General features: G+C 38.8%; 1 protein-coding gene across 1 annotated transcript in view; it reads left to right on the top strand.

The window, feature by feature from the left end:
- LOC120781777 (52 kDa repressor of the inhibitor of the protein kinase-like) overlaps positions 1–23,453 on the top strand; it is a 67,783-nt gene extending 44,330 nt beyond the window's left edge. Inside the window, exon 5 of the mRNA XM_040114005.1 lies at positions 22,857–23,453. Coding sequence (XP_039969939.1) covers positions 22,857–23,453 — 597 coding nt within the window. The remainder of the gene's footprint in view (positions 1–22,856) is intronic.
- Positions 23,454–23,886: the final 433 nt, after the last annotated feature.

The raw sequence follows: 23,886 nt of genomic DNA, 5'->3' as shown, positions 1-23,886 counted from the left end.
AGCCAATTACATACTGGAAGAAACCGGACTTACACACAGAAATCAATATGGTCAGATAGGACACGAAAGAAATAATCAAAGACCTGAGGGTCATAATCCAATAAATAATAGGTATTTCAATTACAACAATTTCAACAATAGGCACAACAACGAACGAACAGGAGCGAATCAAAAAGTAATCGTTTCAATCAAAGTAATAACACAGCAAGCTCATTTAGACGAACCATAACAATTATAATGGTGCAAGGAGTACCAACTATGGGAATGAAATTCCAATGGAAGTAGACCACATAAGCCAGGAGGTAAATTTTCCCTTGGACCGTACCAGAACTACCTTCCGTTTGTAGATTAACAATCAAAAATGAAAATATTATATGCCTAATCGACTCAGGTTCTACTACGTCCCTTATTGATAATAGGAAATTAACTAAGTATAACAGAATACTGTTGAACAATTCAATAAAATTCCGGTCAAATAGCGAAGCATTAATCAAATGGGGAATAATAACAAGCTTACCTCTCGAATTTAATTTTGACGCATATATGTATACATAATAAAGGATTTGATGCAATCAATGGGCAAAACGTATTAAAACCATTGGAAGCAGTTATTGACATGAAAAACGATACCTTAACAAATAATAATAAAGTGATAAAATTTATGAATTCTTGCCCATATAATTTTAACGAAATTTACCAATTAGAGAGTATAGAAAATAGGGATTTACAAATTGAACAATTTACAACCAATCTAAATGTGGAAGAGAATTTTTTAGTTAGTTAGTTAATAAAAAATTACAAAGACTTATTTTATAAAGAAGGCGATGATCTTACAAGTAGGGTAAGATGGGGTACATTTGACACTGGGGCACATTTGACTTCAGTCTCTGTGGCGTTAACTGGGGCTTTATTGAAAATGTAAAAACGTGGCCACCACCATTATTGAACTAAACGAAGCGTCAAAAAATTTCACAATTATATTCCAACGCGTAATAGAGTTACACGTGTTTTTCTATTTTTGGGAACGTAATTGTAATTTTCGGTAGATCCGAAGTAAAGTCTTCTTAAACAATAAAATACATTTTTTAAAGCATCTTACGAAACTGTAGACTAGCAAAAGAACTGCTGGTACGACGAGAAATGCCGTGTCGCAGCGGAGAGAAAACAGGCTGCCTACCTCGCAACGTTACGATCGACCACTACACGTGCGGGATGGGATAGATACCGATAGTTGAAGAGGGAAGCGAGACGCATTTGCAGACAGAAGAAGAAAGAGACCGAAATGCGTGAGTACGAAGAGCTTGATAAGCTGGCCGACAGGGGTAATGCTCGAAAATTCTACGAAAAAATGCGGCGGCTTACAGAAGGTTTCAAGACCGGAGCATACTCTTGTAGAACCCCCAAAGGTGATCTAGTCACTGATGCCCAGAGCATAGTTAAATTATGGAGGGAACACAGTTCTCCATCCTGCTGAATGGCAGTGAACGCACAACACCAGGAGAAAAAGAACCCGATTCCCCAAACGATGACGATGGAGCAGACGTTCCATTACCCGACCATGAAGAAATTCAAATAGCAATTGCCCGCCTCAAGAACAACAAAGCGGCAGGGACCGACGGACTACCGGCCGAGCTATTCAAACACGGCGGCGAAGAACTAATAGGGAGCATGCATCAGCTTCTTTGTAAAATATGGTCGGACGGAAGCATGCCCAACGATTGGAATTTAAGTGTGATATGCCCAATCCATAAAAAAGGAGACCCCATAATCTGCGCCAACTACCGTGGGATTAGCCTCCTCAACATCGCATATAAGGTTCTATCGAGCGTATTGTGTGAAAGATTAAAGCCCACCGTCAACAAACTGATTGGACCTTATCAGTGTGGCTTCAGACCTGGAAAATCAACAACCGTCCAGATATTCACCATGCGCCAAATCTTGGAAAAGACCCGTGAAAGGAGAATCGACACACACCACCTCTTCGTCGATTTCAAAGCTGCTTTCGATAGCACGAAAAGGAGCTGCCTTTATGCCGCGATGTCTGAGTTTGGTATCCCCGCAAAACTAATACGGCTGTGTAAACTGACGTTGAGCAACACGAAAAGCTCCGTCAGGATCGGGAAGGACCTCTCCGAGCCGTTCGATACCAAACGAGGTTTCAGACAAGGCGACTCCCTATCGTGCGACTTCTTCAACCTGCTTTTGGAGAAAATAGTTCGAGCTGCAGAACTAAATAGAGAAGGTACCATCTTCTATAAGAGTGTACAGTTGCTGGCGTATGCCGACGATATTGATATCATCGGCCTCAACACCCGCGCCGTTAGTTCTGCTTTCTCCAGGCTGGACAAGGAAGCACAGAAAATGGGTCTGGCAGTGAACGAGGGCAAGACGAAATATATCCTGTCATCAAACAAACAGTCGTCGCACTCGCGACTTGGCACTCACGTCACTGTTGACAGTCATAACTTTGAAGTCGTAGATAATTTCGTCTATCTTGGAACCAGCATAAACACCACCAATAATGTCAGCCTGGAAATCCAACGCAGGATTGCTCTTGCCAACAGGTGCTACTTCGGACTGAGTAGGCAATTGAGAAGCAAAGTCCTCTCTCGACAAACTAAAACCAAACTCTATAAGTCACTCATAATTCCCGTCCTGCTATATGGTGCAGAGGCTTGGTCGATGTCAACAACTGATGAGTCGACGTTGCGAGTTTTCGAGAGAAAAGTTCTGCGAAAGATTTATGGTCCTTTGCGCGTTGGCCACGGCGAATATCGCATTCGATGGAACGATGAGCTGTACGAGATATATGACGACATTGACATAGTTCAGCGAATTAAAAGACAGCGGCTACGTTGGCTAGGTCATGTTGTCCGGATGGATGAAAACACTCCAGCTCTGAAAGTATTCGACGCAGTACCCGCCGGGGGAAGCAGAGGAAGAGGAAGACCTCCACTCCGTTGGAAGGACCAAGTCCAAATGGCGCCACGTAGCGAAAAGAAGAAACGACTGGCGCGCTGTTGTTAACTCTGCTATAATCGCGTAAGCGGTGTCTACGCCAATTAAGAAGAAGAAGAATGTTAAAACAATTAAGGAGTTTTCTAATGCTAAGTATTACTTTAGCAATGGTGCGCAACTATAAGAAAAAGACCAACCGATGTCAGATAACTGAGGATGATATGAAAAATGCTCTTGCAGACATAAAGCATCAACGCGAAACATGCTACGTTTGTGTGCGTTTTTTGCATATGGATTGTCGTATGATATATTCAAAAGATTTGTTTACGAATTCGTTGCCGCTAATAACATACCATGTCCATCTACTTGGGAAACTAACAAGGCAGCTGGAGAAAGTTGGCTTTACGGCTTTTAGAAGCGAAATCCATCCCTCACACTACGAAAGCCTGAAAAAACAAGCTTGGCTAGGCTTGCACGGTCTTCTGAAGTAACTCCAACACAAACTTTAACACCAGAACATTTGAGGCCTATTGCGCGCTTGGCGCCAAACATAACACAGAAAAGTGGATCTTCGCGAATCCTCACTAGTTCACCAGAAAAAAATCGAGCTTTGGATTTCCAAACTAAGAGAATCACTCAATTTTCCAAACGTTCTCTAAAATTTTCAACAGAAAGCAAGAAAAATCAAAAAAACAAAAATCAAAACAAAATAAGCGTTCATTAAATGAAAACCTTACATCATCTGATGAAAGTATTATCAGTCTGAAATCAGACAGCACAGAGAAATGTGTCAACAAAGATAATTGTTTGCTAAAATTTTCGTTATTGGATGATGAGAATTGAATGCTTGGAGAATACGTTTTGGTAAACTTTGGGGAAAATGGTATGAAGCCTTTTTATTACATTGGCGAAATTGTAGAGGTATTTTGCGATGCTTCCTTCAGCATAAATTATTTGCGTAGACTATCTCCAGACAACTGGGTTTTTGTAAAACCAGTTGTGGAAGACATATCTATAACTCTTAGAAGCGAAATTAAGTTTAAACTTCCGACTCTTCCGACTTTCATTACTAAGTATCCAAACCCTGGTGCTTTTAAAGCTGTAACACATTTAAAATTATATTATATTTGGTAGAAAATAAAGGACTTTTAAATGAAAGTGTCAAATGTACCCCGTCTTCCCCTACACCAGCTATTCAACACGAGATAGTGACCACGATAGACACCCCAGTATATTCAAAAATACATGAAGGTAGATGAATTAGAGATAACTAAACAAATTCAGGAAAAGTTAAGACAAGGAATCGTAAGAAACAGCAATTCTCTTTACAATAGCCCTTTATGGAACGCCATTCGGTCTTAAAAATGCCCTATCAACCTTCCAAAGAAGGTGATGAATTGTATCCTTAGATATCACATAAACAAAATTTTGCGTAGTGTACATGGACGATATCCTCGTTTTCAGTACAACATTGGAAGAGCCTATACAAAGCCTTCCAAAAATGTTCAATGCACTAAAGAATCATAACCTTAAGGTACAACTTGACAAGTGCCTTTTTTGTGCCAAAGAAACACAGTTTCTATACCATGTTTCAACACCTAAAGGAGTTGAACCGAACTTTGATAAGATAAACAAAATACAAGATTTAAAATTACCAAAAATAAAGCCTTTTAGAGAAGCTACAGGATATTATCGAAAATTTAGGGCTGCGAAAAAGTAGCACAATCTATGACACATTTTCTAAAGAAAAATGTTAAAGTTAATGTAAATCGTAGACTAAAAAGATGGATACTAAAATTAGAAGAATATAATATTAACGTAGATTACATAAAAGGAAAAGAGTTCCTCAGCAGAATCAACATCGATACAAATTCTATAAGTTTTATGGAAACAGGTAGCAATGTATCTTTAGAAAATAATTTAGACCAAAACCATGCAAACACAATCCACTCTCAAGAGGAGCAATTGAACAGCCATACAGCCATAGTCAAATGTTATTACACATTACTAAAATTTTTCGTTTCGGTAAGACTGCTTCGATTGCTGTTGTTGTTGTTTTCAATATGAAGCCAAAATTGTTGTTGTTGGATGAAATGGAGTGTATAGAAGAAACGAACAAAAATTCAAAGAAAATAACGGAATATTTCTCACAAAAACAATACATTTGTTTGATGCAAATTGGCGTCAGAAGTTATTACACACATTTTATTCGTGTCAAAGATAGTTACACAATGTCATATCGTCCCCTCAATATAACAATAGCGGATGTGCTCATACGCCATTATTTTTTTATTGCATATTTAGAATGTCCATCATTAATTCTATGTCTGGTCAAAATTTCGTCAAATTCTACTTCCACAAAGTGGGTCATTGGAAATGTCATTGGAAAAAATGGTGCATAATTTCATGTTCAGAAATTTCCTTCAATAAGAAAATTACAAAAACTTTAAACTCGATTTTCTCAAAACCCAAAAAAAATTATACGCTATTGTTATATTGAGGGGACGATATTATATGGTTTATATTAAGAATTATACATTTTTAATTTTTTTTTAAATTTTAATGAGTCAATATTTTGTTACTCCTCCTTTGGCATAAATTACTGCTTGCAACCTGGCCGGGATAGACTCAATCAAGGTGTGGATAAAAGAAAGAGGTAGTTTAGCCCAAATATTTTTAATTTCTTCAATAGTGTCATTTAGTTTTCGATTTTTATCAATTGTTCGTTGTAGTTTCATGAAACCCCAATGATGGTAAGGTCCGGGCTTTGAGGGGGCCATGCAAGAACAGCTTGATCTACCTCATTTAAAAACTTCGTTACCAACCATCCTTTATGTCAAGGAGTATTATCCTGTTGCAGAATCCAGTCGGTATTTGGAAACAGGCTATTTGCTGAAGGAAATGCATGATCATTCAACACATCGATATACCCACATTGATTCAAAGTTCCTTGAATTGCATTCCCAAAACCTTACAGATCCTCCACCGAATCTGTTTAGAGGCTGCCGTGCTTTGCGTTTCAGAGTTGACGGTAGACGCATATACTTTCTTCCAAATGACCCCTGGAACTGAAAAGAGGACTCGTCAGTCCACAGAACGTTGTGCCAGAACTCTATGGGCTTATTAATATGTTCACGAGCAAAAGCATAGCGTTTGGCTTTGTTGTTTGGAGTTATGTCGATCACTTTGCGAACTACATAGGTCTTGATTTCCATGCTTTTCATCTTGCGACGTAAAGTAGCTTCACTAACTTTCTTCCCAATTAGTTCCCCCGAATTTTCTGCAAGGCGAATAGGGCTTATTGTTGGATTTGCCAAAAGGACACTCATTAATCTTGTTTTTTCCCTTTGGCCTATAACGAGATTTCGTCCACTTTTCTTTTTATCTTCTAAATTCCCACAAGTGTCCTTCTTTTTACTAAATTGTACACAGTTTTCCGCGAAATTCCATAAATTTTCAGAAGATCCGAAGCCGAAGTTCCCATTTTAAATTTGGTCACAATATCGGATCGTGTTTCAACATTTAAATGCTTCCTTTTGACCTTTTTCGTGGATTAAATTAACAATATTAATTTTTGCGCAATCATGTAAAATGCGCCTACTTAACTCACAAGATAGCTAAAAACTAATGATCTTTACACGAATAAAATGTGTGTAATAACTTCTGACGCCAATATGAATCAAACAAATGTATTGTTTTTGAGAGAAATATTCCGTTATTTTCTTTGAATTTTTGTTCGTTTCTTTTACACACTCCATTGCATCCAACAACAACAAGCAGTCTTACCGAAACGCAAAAAAATTTAGTAATGTGTAATAACATTTGACTATGGCTGTATACCCATTTTGGACACCATAGTCAATCGGTTTAAACTCAGATAATTTGAATAGATAACAAACAATTGGAGTTAGAAATAAAACACAGCAATAAAAAAATATATGTATCACCAGCAGATTTCAACAATAATATTTCTAATATCCTCAGAAGACATATCACTTCAGGCAAAATTGGCATATATGGCGAAATTAATGACCATGAATATAATAAATTACAAAAAAAAATTATCGAGTTATTTGATGGATTTGACAACACTAAATTTGTTAAATGTTCGTATCACGCTAAAGATGTAAATAGCGAGGAAGAAGCTTACAGGCATATCCAAAATTATCACAAGTTCAAAAGAGGACACACAGTAATATCCGAGAACTACGAGGGAATTAAAAGACACATCTACTTACAAAACTTGAAAAAACTTATACACAAATTCGTAAACAATTGCGATACATCAACAGAGTTAAATATGATAGGCGACCTATAAGAGCTCAATTTAATTTAACATAACACCGAAAGATTGCGAAGAAATAATTCACATGGATTGCTACACTAACTCGAAAGCGAATTTTCTAACCTTTATAGACAGGTTTTCTAAATTTGCCAATTAATTTTTTCTCGAAGATAGGATTAGCCAAAGAATAATCGAGAAAATAAACCAATATAAGTCACAAAGAGGGCACTTTAAAAAACTTATTGCTGATTACGAATTTAAAAGCATTAATGTTAAAGATTTCCTCAGAAACGAAAATATTGAACTACATCTCGTTAAGCCGAATAATCACAGCGGCAATTCTTATGTAGAACGCCTACACAATACACTAGGAGAAAAAATTTGGAGTATTAGGTATAGAAAATAAAAATTCAAGTATAACAAATAAAATGAGCTCGGCTATAGAATGGTATAATAACAGTTACCACTCAGTTACAAAAGAAAAAAACCAATAAATATCGAAGAAGGTAAGGTATATTTAATGAAAAGTCTAAGCGAATAAATAAGAGTAATGAAAACAGAGAAAAATATGTGGAAGAAAGAAATATAAGTTACGTAAAGAATTATAAAAGTGTTTGATATAACGAACAACCGAAATTTATAAAAAAAAATGTAAACGATATACATTTAAACAACGATAAACAGAAATACAAATTTGCAGGGGCAATGGATCCTGAAACTTTTAATCCTGACAACAATTTGGACTGAATTTTACAGGACAATGTAGAACACATAAAAGACAATATAGCAGCAAGTGGTTTAGGCATTTTACACAGTAATGTGATAACCGACCAAGAAATAACAAAGTATAACATAGATTCCCAAAAATTTAAAAAAATTTATCTAGGATCCCTTACAGACAAATGTATAATTTTTGCTATCAAAATCCCAACAGAATTAGTAATACTATACACATCTATACAAGGTGCGTTCCAAAGTAAAGAGGACTTAAAAAAAAACCGAACAAAAGGTTTTTAGGCAAAATCAATTTATTTTATTCAAAATAGTCTCCTTCTGCTTCAATATAGCTTTTAGCACGGTTCAAAAGCATATCGAACAATCTCTCCTCTCCTCTACATCTGTATAACGCTTTCCTTTCGCTAAAATGCGATAAATCGATATTTTGGAGATGTTCAATTCCTTTTCCATGAATTTCAATGATGATTTCGGCTAATTTTTGATGAATTCAAGCACAGTTTCGATGAAATTTCCGGTGATCACAGATTTGGATTGGCCCACATGTTGATCGTCATTTATGTCCACCCGACAACTTTGAAAACGTTGAAACTACTCGTGCACTCTGCTACGAGAAAGGGAATCATCGCCAAAAACTTGTTTCATCAATTGAAAGGTTTCGGTAAAAGTTTTACCAATTTTAAAACAAAATTCAATGTAGGCTCTTTGTTCGAAGTTCATTTTCGCACCGATAACACAAACATACTGACACTTAAAACGCAATAACTTCACTTCCAATCGATAAAGATAGGAGATTCTAACGTACCAGTCGTTATATAGATGGCGCCACCTAGGGGCGCTAGATTCCTGTCTACTTTGGAACGCACCTTGTATTATTACCGCTAGGCGATAGTAGCGACTTTGAGTTAATGTTTCAACAAGTATGTATATACACTAAGATGTAATAATGAGTAGTACGAATTTAATGATAATATAGACTTACAAAGTCTTGAACCAATTAATAATTGTTTAATAAAACGAAATTATATGAAAATTTTTAATAATGCTTTCGAAATACTTAGTCAATTGGTCAGCTTAAAATATTTTCCTTTTTTATTATCGCAACAACGTTGCGACCACACGAAATATGCATATCATATTTCGAAACATACTAGGGCACTTACACTAGATCACATTGCATTTCCGTTGCACATTTCATTATTTTATATGTTCAAACGAATATTGCGACAATCAAAGATGAAAAGCAAATAACGTCACAATAAATAGTGCAATGTAAACATTTAAGTGCTCATTCTTAGTTCTAAGCCCATTTCTAGACACGAAATGTTTCAACAAGTATGTATATACACTAAGATGTAATAATGAGTAGTACGAATTTAATGATAATATAGACTTACAAAGTCTTGAACCAATTAATAATTGTTTAATAAAACGAAATTATATGAAAATTTTTAATAATGCTTTCGAAATACTTAGTCAATTGGTCAGCTTAAAATATTTTCCTTTTTTATTATCGCAACAACGTTGCGACCACACGAAATATGCATATCATATTTCGAAACATACTAGGGCACTTACACTAGATCACATTGCATTTCCGTTGCACATTTCATTATTTTATATGTTCAAACGAATATTGCGACAATCAAAGATGAAAAGCAAATAACGTCACAATAAATAGTGCAATGTAAACATTTAAGTGCTCATTCTTAGTTCTAAGCCCATTTCTAGACACGAAAGGTCTGCTCTACCTTATAATAATACCAGAGAGGTGTCCATTTGCCACCTTATTCCTCATATACAGCCATATTTTAATGATCCACGCCGAACATCGCCTCATGCAACCTATGGTCTGCCAAGAATTGTACATACCCCAACTTAAGCCCCTTATATAGTGGTGCATCTTCATGTACGAGCGCAGATTATGGCAGCGCTTCCACCTGACCGCTGCAATTTTTCTCTGCTTTTCACCACCACAGGTGTCGATTTTGCTGGGCGTTTTCATATAAAGGCGTCTATGCTAAGATCTCTTACTCTCACGCTATATGGCCGGTTTTGTCTGTTTCACGACAAAAGCAGTACACCTTTAGATATGTACTTACCTGACGATGACGGCTTTAATGACGGATTTGCTCACTTCGTCGGTTGACGTCGCTTTCTATCAAAAATCGTGATCGATAATGGTAAAGAATTTATCGGAGCTCAAAGGGCTACAGAAAAAGAGGTTGTGGATTTCATAAAACAAGTCTCACCTGACATTGTCCAAAAATACGCTCCCCAACCGCTCCTCATAATTTGATTAATTATGAAAAAATCACGACCTTGTTAACTTAAATTGAAGCCGTTTTCAACTCATGGCCTCTCGCTGCATTCTCGCAAGATCCCTAACACTTTACTGCCCCTACGCCAGGGCAGTTTCTTAAAAGAGTGCCCATTCTGGCCACACCTGAGCCAGGCGTGGAGTCGCTGTCTTTATTAAACCGTTGGGACAGAATTAAAATTCTCCATCATGATCACGGCTCCGACGGTCACATTCGCGTAGTCGATCTCTACATTACGTGGCACCAACTAACATATGATATATATCGCAAAGATAATTAAAATAACATTTTTCAACAGATAAATATGGATGCCGATATGCCCACTGCACCAACACCCACTATACATTCGGCCATTACTGTTCCGCGCTCTAAAGCTACACCAGTAACAGCGCAGCGAACAATCATCACCACCACATCTCCCCGAGCAGTGCCAACGGTTCCGCCTAGTGACACACAACCACTGACTCCGGAACCACAACGAATTCAATGCGCTCTACGTTGTCGCCGACATCGGTTTCCACACTGTGGCATCTTCAAGGGAAGGACACCTCAGCTACGCCAGCGTCTAGCGCCTACCTATCTCACGAGTGAGTGTATAACAGATTTTCAGTGCCGCCGGACTGGACGCTGGGCGTCACCGACCGTAATGCCATCAGACGACCTTCGCGACCGCAATTTTCTACGGAGGATTACCACCACATTAGCACACAACATCGACACAGATTCACAACACTGATACGCAACCTTCAAAAAACCCACAATATCACCACTTACAATCCACATCATCATCATCCCACACACATAACACCACCTGATTCCTCACACAAAAGGGAATAAAAAGACACACGAGGGGATCCCTTACACCTTTTTTCGATAACAACAGCGATCTCCCTCAGTTTACCAATTTTTAAAATACACTTTTTTTTTAAATAAAATTCTCGTTTTTCTATTGATTTTGATAAATGCTAAAGTGAATACAAAAAAAGTGAGTCCGCTATAATACAGGTACTATGTGAGGTTTAAGAAAACTCCCCATTCAAACCATAGATGGTACGCTTTAACGGCACTATTCTCGTTTTATTCCGCTATAGTGCTGTATTTGTTTACTTAAAAGTGAAAAAATCAGAGGGAATTTAAGGTTGTGTTGTATGGGAAGTAGGTGTGGTTGTCTATTGATTTAGCCTATTTGTGCACTTTAACCTACGAATGTGAGGGCAATGTGCCCTACTTATTTGGTTGAAATTAGTGGAACTTACTTCTGTCACTTTATAAGTTCCCAATTAATGTTGGGGTCCGATTGCGCCCACCAACATTCCCGAGAAACCGAGAAACACGGATACTAAGTTTCATTTATATATCTAAATGTTTACTCAAGGTATAGGAGTATGGACGTGTGTTAGAGAAAAACACATTGATCAGTTATCTATCATTGAGTGTGGTCAACATCCAAGTGTGCTCCGTAATTGCGACAATTTGCAAATAATCCAATCTGTGGTAATTCGTGGGTGTGTGCGCCGTGGGAGGCATTTATGTTGTCAACACGTTTCACATCGATTTACTTGGATTAGTGGTAGCAATTGGTAAAAATAATTCAAAACAAATCACATATTTAATCGAAGTTTGTTTTCTTTTAAACAATAACAAATCAAATAAACACTCAAATAATTAATTTTCGCGGGGGAAAAAAAGTGCACATCAGTGTGCATTCATCTGTTTTGTTCTAACAATTTTCAACTGCAATCAGCGCTGTCGTACTGGTCAATTAAAATCAAAAAAACAAACAATAAAATTCTTATTCAAACTGCATTATCGACAAAACGACAGGTTTCTAATACCCAGTAGAGAAATCATTAGAAAACAAAAATGGCTGAACCACTTCATGAGGTGACGCCGAGAAACAGTCTCAGCTCATTTAGAGTAAATAAAATAAGAGAATTAGAAAAAAACTACCTCACTTATAAATGAGAGGCTTAGAACTTTGGAAGCGATGTGCAATCAGTTACGTAAAGATAACAATGAATTAATAGGAGAAAACGAAGAACTAAAATCTAGTAAAAGCAAGCATGTGAGTGTTGAATCAAAACCTTCTAGTATGAATTTAGATAAAATATACGAAACCGATAAAAATGAGCTAGCTAAAGAAACTAAATGAATACTCAAAAAGAAGCGTTCTTCAAAAAAACGCAAAGCTGATACTTCTCCAACAATTATTAGCGCTGCGAATAAAAATAAAGAGCAGGCGGCCAACAATGATACTAAAACCAATAATTATAATAAACGACGTAAAGGATTTTAATGAATTACATTGTACTATTACAGAATTAATAAATAACATCTTTTTAATAAAGCTTTTGAGCAACAGTGCCTGCAAACTTAATGTCTTCGAATGCCAATGCCCCGACAAACAAACCCGTTGTGAACACAAAAGAAGTAAAATCCCTTCCTTCCGTTTCTAAAGTTTCTAAAGTCTGTTATCCCTAATTTTGGATAAACTAAATGAGCAAGAAAAACTATTTAAGTCTTTTAATCAGCGGCTCAACGCTCTTGAGTACCATCTACAATTTATTTATCTATTATCTGAAACGCATTTTACGAACCATTCATTTTTAAAATTTAAAAATTATAAATTATATCACACACCACACTCGGCAAACTCAGCACGAGGAGGGAGCGCTATAATTATCAAAAGCAATATTGAACACTGCGAGGAAGATCCGATTAAGACGGAAGAAATTCAAGCTACAACAATTTTAATTATTGCTCTGTATAGTCCACCTAGACATAATATACAAATAGAAACGTGTATATGAATTTATTAAAAAAATATGACGGAATCGTTTCATATCTCGTTTAACTACAACCAAAGGTCGAGAACTTCTCAAAGCTATTCAAGCAGTTGGATGCAATTTTGTTTCTACAGGAACACCCACTTATTGGCCTACAGATAGACAGAAATTGCCAGACCTTCTTGACTTCTTTATAATCAATAAACTACCGAAACTCAATTTATGTATTAAAAATTGCTCGGACCTAAGCTCTGACCATTTCCCAGTGCTACTAACTCTGTATGAAAAGTCATTTATAGTATTTCGGCTGCCAAGCCATCGTTATGTAATAAACACACTAATTGGTATAAATTTAAAAGTATAGTGAATAAAGTCGACCCAAAGCTTAAGCACACGACTTGTATTGAATTGGACTGTGATGTTGAAGATTTCACAAAAATAATTCAAAACACTGCGTGGAAGAGTACACCAAATACCCGCGTGAATCTAAGTGGTCCCAAATACCCAAAACACATCTTAGAGAGTATCCATAAAAAGCGCAAGCTTCGACGGAGATGGCACCAAACCAGATCCTCTGCTCTCAAAACTGAGCTTAATAGATGCACGGCGATTTTAGTTTAAATCCACCGACTATTTACTCTGGAAAGCTACAAGAAATATTAATAAACAGATAAAACATGTAGCACCATTAAAACTAAACGAAACTGAATGGGCCAAAACGAATGAACAGAAAGCTGTTGAATTTGCAAATCATTTGAGAAACACATTTACGCATAAAGGTGGGTATGAGATAAACTTTAAAAATAGTTGGGTAGATCCACACATCAGCAGTTCTCCTGTTACTATTAAAGAAATTAAAAGTCTTATCGGGAACACAAGTCTCAAAAAAGCACCTGAGTACGATTTAATAACTGGAGAAATATTATGCAATTTACCAAAGAATTGTATAAAAAAACTTGTAAACATTATAAACAGTGCTTTATGTCTAAGATACGTGCCATCGCTTTGGAAAGTATCTGAAATCATTATGATGTTTAAGCCGGGTAAGCCAGCACACGATGTTACACCATATAGACCAATTTCGCTACTGCCAGCTTAATCTAAAATCTTTGAGAATGTACTCATAAATAGACTCAAACCAATAATCGCTCATAAACACCTAATACCAACACATTAATTTGGCTTCTGTGACCACCATTCAACAATTGACCAGGTACACCGAATCGTTAATTTCGTTGAAAATACAATCGATAAAAAGAACGTTTGTACGGGGGCCTTTTTGGACGTGTCTCAAGCTTTTGACACAATTTGGCATACGGGTCTACTGCTCAAATAAAAATACGTGCTACCCCAACAATTTTGTGAAATAATTGCTTCATACTTAAAAGATAGATACTTCCGCATTAAACAAGAGGATGCATATTAAAACTTGCAACCGATAGAAGCGGGTGTTCCCCAGGGAAGTGTGTTGGGGCCAATGCTTTATTTGCTTTTTACCAGTGCCTCCCATCTGATTCTAGTTGTATGACAGCGGCATTTGCGGATGACACAGCTTTGTTAGCAGCTGGAGAGTCAACTTCAGTATCTAGTCGACGAGTGAAGACAGTAGTCAACGCAATTACTAAGTGGGCATCTAAGTGGCGCATAAAATTAAACGACACCAAATCAATTTATGTCGACTTTACCTTCATATTGTCCAATTTATATAAATAACATTCCTATACCACATCATAACAGTGCTAAGTACCTAGGTATCACCTTAGATGCTAAGCTACGCTGGAAAGAGCATGTCCAAAAAAAAGAAACGAGCTTGATATGAAATTTGGCAAACTCAAACAAACTGTTAATATATAATGAAGTTCTAAAGCCAATTTGGGCCTACGGAGCCCAACTATGGGGTTGCTCAAGTCAAAGCTGTATTGCCAGCATTCAGTGCCTTCAAAGTAAGGTACTAAGGAATTTAGTTAATGCTCCTTGGTACATTAGATCTGCTGACCTGCACCGTGATCTATGCGTGAATTCAGTGGTAAATGAAATCTCCAAAATAGCAAAGTCTCACGAACTGAGGCTTAGACAGCACGTTAATGAGGAAGCCTCCAGACTCATCGAAACTGCTGGGCGAGAAATCCGGTTGAAACGCAAGAAGCCTTCCGACCTAGTAAGACAACAGCAAATGTATTTCTTAACATTTACCATTTAAGTATCTCTCCTAATTAATTAGACTGGAATTGTTGTTAGTATTTTATTCTTATATACTAGGTACAATGTAAAATCATAATAAAAAAAAAGCTATTTACTCTATACTAACATGTCACTTGATGGGTTTTCATTTGCCTTCAATTTCTACGTCCTCGAAACAAATTTTCTTCTTAATTGGCGTAGACACCGCTTACGTGGTTATAGCCGAGCTAACAACAGCGCGCCAGTCGTTTCTTCTTTTCGCTACGTGGCCTATTGGATATTCCAAGCGAAACCAGGTCCTTCTCCACTTGGTCCTTCCAACGGAGTGGAGGTCTTCCTCTTCCTCTGCTTCGCCCGGCGGGTACTGCGTCGAATACTTTCAGAGCTGGAGTGTTTTCATCCATCCGGACAACATGACCTAGCCAACGTAGCCGCTGTCTTTTAATTCACTGAACTATGTCAATGTCGTCATATATCTCGTACAGCTCATCGTTCCATCGAATGCGATATTCGCCGTGGCCAATGCGCAAAGGACCATAAATCTTTCGCAGAATTTTTCTCTCGAAAACTCGTAACGTCGACTCATCGGTTGTTGTCATCGCCCAAGCCTCTGCATCATATAGTAGGACGGGAATTATGAGCGACTTATAGAGTTTAGCTTTTGTTCGTCGAGAGAGGACTTTACTTTTCAATTGCCTACTCAGTCCGAAGTTGGCAAGAGCAATCCTGCGTTGGATTTCCAGGCTGACATTGTTGGTGGTGTTAATGCTGGAGGATGGAGTTATGTGTAGAAGTTCACGCAAGTGAGGAAAGTTCTCTGATCGCCATTCACTTGGGAGTGGCCAGAAACGATTCTTTTACACATGGCTCAAGCAGCTCACTACTTCCGGTCTTTGACCAAGTATCCTCTGGGTAGCCTAAGAACATCCGAGCTAATGTGAGAAGGCGAAACATCCCCTACATAGGGTTGTGCGTTGGGTTTGGGACCCGCCACGGAAAAAGCCCCCCAATGAAATCTAAACGACAGCCTCGGATGAGAGACCCCGAAACAAATTTTACGTTTCCAAAAAATATTAAAACAAAAAAAAGAAATCTGATTGACTTTTTGAAAAGTTGATAGAAGTGTTTAATTTTGAAACTAAAAATTATTGAAATGTTTGAACAACAATGGTACTCCAGTTGATGGAATATTAACTGTGAAGCTTAAGGGAACCAGGTTACGGTTTTTAACAAGTTTTACTTACATATAATGGTTTTACAAGTCCACAAACTCTTGTTATATTTGAGTTTGTATAAAGGGGTTTTACAACGTCATATTGGTAAATTAACCAATATTTATACTCTTACAACAGTAGTGATGAGCGAATTAGATTTTTTAGTTTCAGTGGAAAGAGCGATTGCGATTTTTAAATCACAGTGATTTTTTATAGCTATTGCGATCGCTACTAATTTTAATGCAATATCTTTAATTTTCCATAAATTGAAACAGAATAATTTGTATATTCAACAATATTTAATTAGCATGGATTTTTTATTTATGAATACTGATTAATATTAATAATAGTCATGAAAATTAGTTTTCAAATTAAAAAAATAATGTGATTCGCATTTAAAAAAATCAAAATTTTTATTTTTTCATCGTCCAAGCGCATTTTCCTTTCACTTAAAATAAGTCCAGCTTGAGAAAAAAGCCGTTAGCAAGGAACCGATAACGCTAAATATCCTAATTTTATGGTAGATGGGAGACAGATATGGATATTTATATTTGTTGTGCTGCCACCATTTGAAGGAGTCCGCATTTCGAGCAATTACTACCTCTTCCAAATATCGCTGAACCTCGATAATGGCTCTTGAATTACTAGTACCTCGCGGCTTGATTGATGCAATATTGGAGCCTATATAGCTCCATATTGAAAACTCTGAGGTTTCTACTTGTGGTTCATTTGCTTGGGCTCCTTGAATTACTCTACTTACATCTGAAATGATACTACACAGCTATTGTGGGGTCTGAAAAGGCACTTTTTGAAACGAAGATCCAAGAATGATGCCATGCCTAAAGCATTGCTCTTTTCGATATTTCCTAATCTTTTATTTATACCATTTAGTAATTCAAACGCCACTGCTTTTACAGGATCTAAATATGTATGTAAGTATTGTCTTTTGTTCACCTAGGAGACGACTAAGAGTACTACCAGACGTACCAGCCACAGTACATCGGTAGTTACAGCAGCGGCAAAACTGTCATGAGCACCAAACAAAATACACTGGATCACTCCTAGATAGTCTTCAGCATTCGCAAGAAATTCAGTTCCTCTCGAATATCGAAACCTTAGAAGAGCAGCATGGGAAAAGTTTACTAGAATAACAACAAAATGCCTTGAAAAAGGAGGCAATAATAGTATCAGTAATCCTCAAGAACTCTACATAGAAGTGGATAAGTTGGAAAAAATCTTAACAACAACTTTCAATAAATTCTCTCCGCTAACAGTTCTGAAAAAGAGATAGCCTCTTCCTTGGTGAAACAGTGAGCTTAAGAAATTGAGAACAAAACTAAGAAAGGCTTTCAATGGCAACCATACAAAGATATCATGAAAAAATACAATGAAGCAGTCAGGAAAGCTAAAACTGACTCATGGCGATCTTTCTGCACATCGATAGAAAGTTGTAGAGAGTACGCAAGGCTGAGTAAAATGCTATCCAAAGAACATACCAATACTGTCTACATTAAGGCGGAAGGAATTGCTTGGATATCTATCGAGGTACTTATTAAAACGCATTTCCCTGGGAGTCAACAAACGCCTATAACGGAGGTTTAACTAGAACCACCGGCTAACGCAGCTGATTATCTAGGCCTAATAGTTGACAAAAGTTAAATAAAATATGCCATGAATAGTTACTCACCATTCAAAGCGGCAGGTCCAGATGGGATTATGCCCATAATGCTGCAAAGGCTAGAAGAACCAATGGTCGTAAGGCCTAAAAAACAAACAAAACAAAGCAAGCATTCAACTGTCTTACAACCCAAGAAGTTGGAAAAGAATTAAAGTTCCGCTCCTACCAAAACCAGGCAGAAGTACACATGATAATGCCAAGAATTTTAGACCTGTAAACCCCGCACCCTTTTTGCCGCTTCTAGAGGGTTTAGCGCTGAACGAAATACTACTCCAACTAAATGGCGGAGGGGTGAAAACAGTAGCATATGCAGACGATATAGTGTTGTTGGTATCAGGCATGCTCCCTTCAATAGTCAGTGAGATTATAGAAAGAGCACTACGCTGGTTAAACCTATGGGCTAAGAACAATAAACTAGGTGTTAACACTAATAAAACAGAAATGATGCTATTCACAAGGAGAACCCAAATCCCCCAATTTCTACTTCCCGTACTAAACGGTACAACACTTTCTCTATCTCTCTCAGCAAAATAAACATAGAAAAAAGAATAAATAAAGCATATATGGCCTACACTACAATACACTTGCAAGAGAATCGTCAGCAAGAATTGGGACCTTAAGCCTAATATATGTAATCATGTTTACGGCTGTCATAAGACCTATACTTACATATGGAATTCTGGTATGGTGGCCTGCTCTAAAGAAACAATACAATATCAAGAAATTAAATTACAAAGAGCAGCATGTGCAGGTGTTATTGGTGCAATCAAGTTATGTCCGACTGATGCGCTTAATGTGGTCTTGCATCAACTACCCATAGACATCTTTACTCACAAAATAGCAGCATGTTCTGCAATAAGAATAAAAGAATTGGGTGGTTGGAATCAGCAGAACTATGGACATAGTAATATCCTAAACCAACTCAACATTAATAAATCAGACTACAGCAGACCCCAACTGTAACACTCCCGCTCAAATAGATCTTCTATTAGGAAGCGATCTCATACCACAGATAATACTCGAAGGTATTGAGAAAATCACAAAAACACTTCTGGCGCAAAATACCATTTGAGGATGAGTCCTAAGTGGACTAGTTGCGGAACCAAATGCCACGATGACAAGTCAAGTTGAGGAAATCTCCAACGAATACCTCAATACGCAATTAAGAAAATTTTGGGAGTTAGAAGAACTCCCCCCCGTATCAATCACAACCCCTGAAGATCGGTATTGTGAGGATTTTTATAAAACCACAACTAATCGATCAGTAGATGGCCGGTACGTCGTACGACTACCACTAAAGCCAGAATTTCCCCGCACACTCGCCTTAGGTCATTCCCGCACCGCTGCTATCCAACAATTTTTAGGTATGAAAAAAAACCTACTTAAAAAAGGCGAGCTGAAACCAGAATATGATAGGGTCGTAGAAGAATACCTCCTTTTAGACCATATGGAGGAAGTCAGCGCTGGCGAAAAAATCATACAAAGTAAATACTACTCGTTTTATTTGCCACATCATGCAGTAGTAAAGCCAGACAAAAAAACCACAAAGGTAAGAGTTGTCTTCAATGCGTCAAAATCCACTAGTTCAGGAAATTCCCTAAATAACACTTTATTTACGGGACCCACGCTTCAGGCAGACCTAATGTTGCTTATCTTAAATTGGGCGTATCTTCAAATACGTCTTCAACGGGGACGTCGAGAAAATGTATAGACAAATAGTCGTACATAAAGACTATCAAGATTTTCAAAGAATTATTTTCAGAAAATCCCCCACTAGTCCACTACGCGACTTTAAGTTAAAAACAGTTACCTTTGGCGTCAACTGTGCCCCATACTTAGCCATTCGGACACTGCACGAATTGGCAGAAAACACCAAGTCAGAATTCTTTCTGGCAACCCAGGTGTTAGAAACGCAAACGTATGTTGACCACATTTTGTCTGGAAGTCACAGTCTTCCACAAGCATACGAATCCTTATCACATGTTATAAGAGCCCTTAAAACCGCAGGGTTTCCACTGAAAAAGATTACTGCAAATCATTCAGATATAGTAAAACACATACCGAAAGAAAACTTGTTGGACACTAATTTCCTTAAATTCGAAAAGGAAAGTACAAAAAAGACTCTGGGGATTCAATGAAATGCGATATCTGACCTGTTTTCATACACTACCGAGTCAATATCTGCATTATCCGCCATTACAAAACGCCAAATTCTATCCTCTGTGGCGAAACTTTTCGACCCCGCAGGATGGCTTTCGCCAATTATGATACAAGCGAAAATCTTGATAAAAAAATTATGGCTAGATGGGACCGACTGAGACGAACAAGTAAAACCACTTCGTTTAGAAAAGTGGTCACAGTTCGCGAGCAATCTAAACGATATCTCACAGATACAAATCCCACGGTAGGTAAACTATTCCCCCGAACACAAAGTCGAATTACACGGCTTCTGTGACGCCTCTGAGAAGGCATACTGTGCCACTTTATATGTGCGCACACAAAGCGATAACGCAACCACAAGCCACTTATTAGTAGCTAAAGCTAAGGTGGCTCCTCTAAAAACGCTAAGTCTACCTCGACTTGAGCTCTGTGGCGCCCTACTACTCGCAAAATTGGTTACCATGGTGCAGACCCACTTAAAGATGAAGAAATACAGATTCCATCTCTGGTCCGATTCTGAAATCGTTCTAGCCTGGTTGGAAAAACCACCACACGCATGGAAAACGTACATTTCTAATCGTACGTCACAAATACTTGACCTAGTGGGGTCAGCCACTTGGCGACACGTAGCCAGTGCTGACAATTCTGTCGATTTAGGTACAAGAGGGTGTAAGCCGCTGCACCTTGTCACCACCACCCTCTGGTGGAATGGCCCCCGATGGTTAACAGAATCTCCCGTTTCTTGGCCAAAATCGCCCATACGCAATATAAATGCCCCAGAAAGTCGAAAAATTGACTGCTTTCACGCAACATTGGATGATAATGACATCCTTGGGCGATTTTCATCGTTCCTTCGTGCCCTTCGAGTTATCGCCTACATGCTGAAGTTCGTAGAGCGACTCAAAAATAAAATTAAGGGAATTCACCCAGAATCTAACCAATGCGAAACGCTAACTATCTAGAACTCCAAAAGGCAAAGGTCGCACTAATCGCATTCACCCAAATGCGCTACTTCAGCCGCGATATCTCCTTATTAAGAGAATCAAAACCCATTGATAAAAGGAGTTCAATCTTGGTTCTTAACCCATTCTTGAACACAAAAGGTCTGCTTCGTGCGAATGGTAGGCTTGCTAACTCAAGCCTGACGTACAACGAACGCCACCCTCTAATTATAGCAGAGAAATCCCAACTTGCCACATTACTCCTCAATTATATCCACTTACTCATTCTTCACGCTGAACATCGCCTAATGCAGCATATAGTCCGTCAAGAGTTTTATATTCCCCGCCTTAAGCCCCAAATAAAGAAATGCATTTTCATGTGCAAGATCTGCACTATGCACAAGCAGAAGTTGCGAACACAGATTATGGCAGCACTTCCGCCGGAACGCTGCAACTTCGCTCTGCCTTTCACAGTTACAGGTGTCGACCTTGCTGGGCCTTTTCAGATAAAGGCGTTCATGCTAAGGTCCCCCACTATAATGAAAGGCTATGTGGCTGTCTTTGTCTGTTTTACGACAAAAGCAGTGCACCTAGAGCTGTGTACGAATCTGACAAAGGAGGCTTTTCTCGCGGCATTCGCTCGCTTCGTCGGACGACGAGGCTTCCCATCAAAACTGATGAGCGATAATGGTAAAACCTTCATTGGAGCCCAAAGAGCCACTGAAAAGGAGTTTGTGGATTTTATCAAACAAGTCTCACCAGAGATTGTACAAAGGTATGCTCCTCAAGGTATTAACTGGCAATTTATCCCCCCAAGCGCTCCTCATATGGGTGGTTTATGGGAATCAGCAGTAAAAAGCTTTAAATCCCACTTCAAAAAAGTAGCTGGAAACTACAAATTTAACTATGAACAGTTCACCACACTGTTAGTGCGAATTGAATCCGTTCTCAATTCACGGCCACTCACAACCCTCTCGCAAGATCCCTCTGACTTCACAGCCCTAACACCAGGGCATTTTCTCAAAGGAGCACCCATTCTGGCCACACCTGAGCCAGGCGTGGGGTCGCTATCCTTATTAAATCAATGGGAGACAATAAAAATTCTCCATCACGATTTCAGCCGCCGATGGAAGGAAGAATATATAAAGGACCTTCATAAAAGGTACAGGTGGAAGAGTCCAGAAAAGGCGCCAAAGCTTGGAGATTGTGTCATCATCCATGATGACTGTCTACCCCCCACCGAATGGCGGCTTGGCCGCATAGAAAACCTACACTACGGTTCCGACGGTCATGTACGAGTTGTAGATCTCCGCACTCAAAACGGTATATTAACAAGACCGCTCGTGAAACTATGTTTTCTACCACACATTGACGAAACCGCAAATAACGAAAAAACCGCCGATACTATCGTAACGCAAATTAAATAATCAAAAACCCGACGTAATAAACCCACAAATAAGAAACTCGCTTAAACTATTTCGAAACCTAACGCAATGGTCGATCTACGTGACGACCCTTTCATGCCACATAACGTGGCACAATCGCCATGCACATTTTAATGACATACATTTATAACCACATTACCCCTCTCACACAGATTACAATGGATGTGGATATGCCAACTGTGCCAACGCCAACGGTAAGGTCAACCATAACCGTGCCGCGCCCTGTGGCAACTGCAACGCCTCGAACTCCAGCGGCAACCGCCAATGCTACCGCTCCTCGTAGTGGCACGCGACCACTACCACCGTCCTCAACACCCGTAGCAGAACCTCAGCGCAGCCGATGTCCCCTATGTCGGCGCCCAAACCGGCTACAACACGGTAGCGTTTTCCGCAGCATGCAGCCCATGCAACGGCAGAAGGTTGCTCAAGCTCTCGGGCACTGCCTGAACTGCTTGGCAACGGTACATACTACACAGGAGTGCACATCAGTGACCCTATGCCAACTGTGCAATAGGCCGCACCACACCATGCTGCATCGGACCCCAAAACGGCCTGTAGCGCGACAGCTTGCCACGAACCGGTCACAGCAGCCCAGTCGGCACCGAAAGCTAGTTGCTCCTCCATCGTCCCGAGCAAGGCGAAATGAGGCATCCCCGCGGCGCCGGCAACATCGTACAACAAATCGTCGCTCCACTTGTCTTAGCAGCCTTGTTGCCACGCTGCAGCAATTACAGCGACTGCTAGGCTAATATTCGCCTAGGGGGGCCGGGATGGCTAGATGAGTTAGCTTTCCCCTCTAAACATCCGACACTGAACAACCACACGACAACACACCACACTAACGCGATTCACAAATGAAGACACCACACACTACTACACACGAATATACCACACATGCTGACATCACACCACAACTCTACACTATCAAACCATCAAAACCGACCGCTCCGGAGGACGATTTTCCCTTTTTTTCGTTGATCTCGGACCGAACGAACGTATCCCGCAGCGTCAATTGTTTTTTATATCGAAGTGTCTACAAAAGTGCAGTGGCAGTGAATAAAAGACAATAAAATCGAAAAAAAAACCAAAAGAAAAAAAAAACCCCAAACGTACTGTGTTTTGCTTTTAATTAGTTGTTGGTGAACAGGCTGTGTTTTTTTTTATCAAATTCTATTTTTAAAT

This window comes from Bactrocera tryoni, unplaced genomic scaffold, assembly GCF_016617805.1.
Source record: "Bactrocera tryoni isolate S06 unplaced genomic scaffold, CSIRO_BtryS06_freeze2 scaffold_7, whole genome shotgun sequence".
Lineage (NCBI taxonomy): Eukaryota > Metazoa > Arthropoda > Insecta > Diptera > Tephritidae > Bactrocera > Bactrocera tryoni.
Note: the sequence above shows the minus strand (reverse complement) of the source record. Positions and strands in the feature narration are given on the sequence as shown.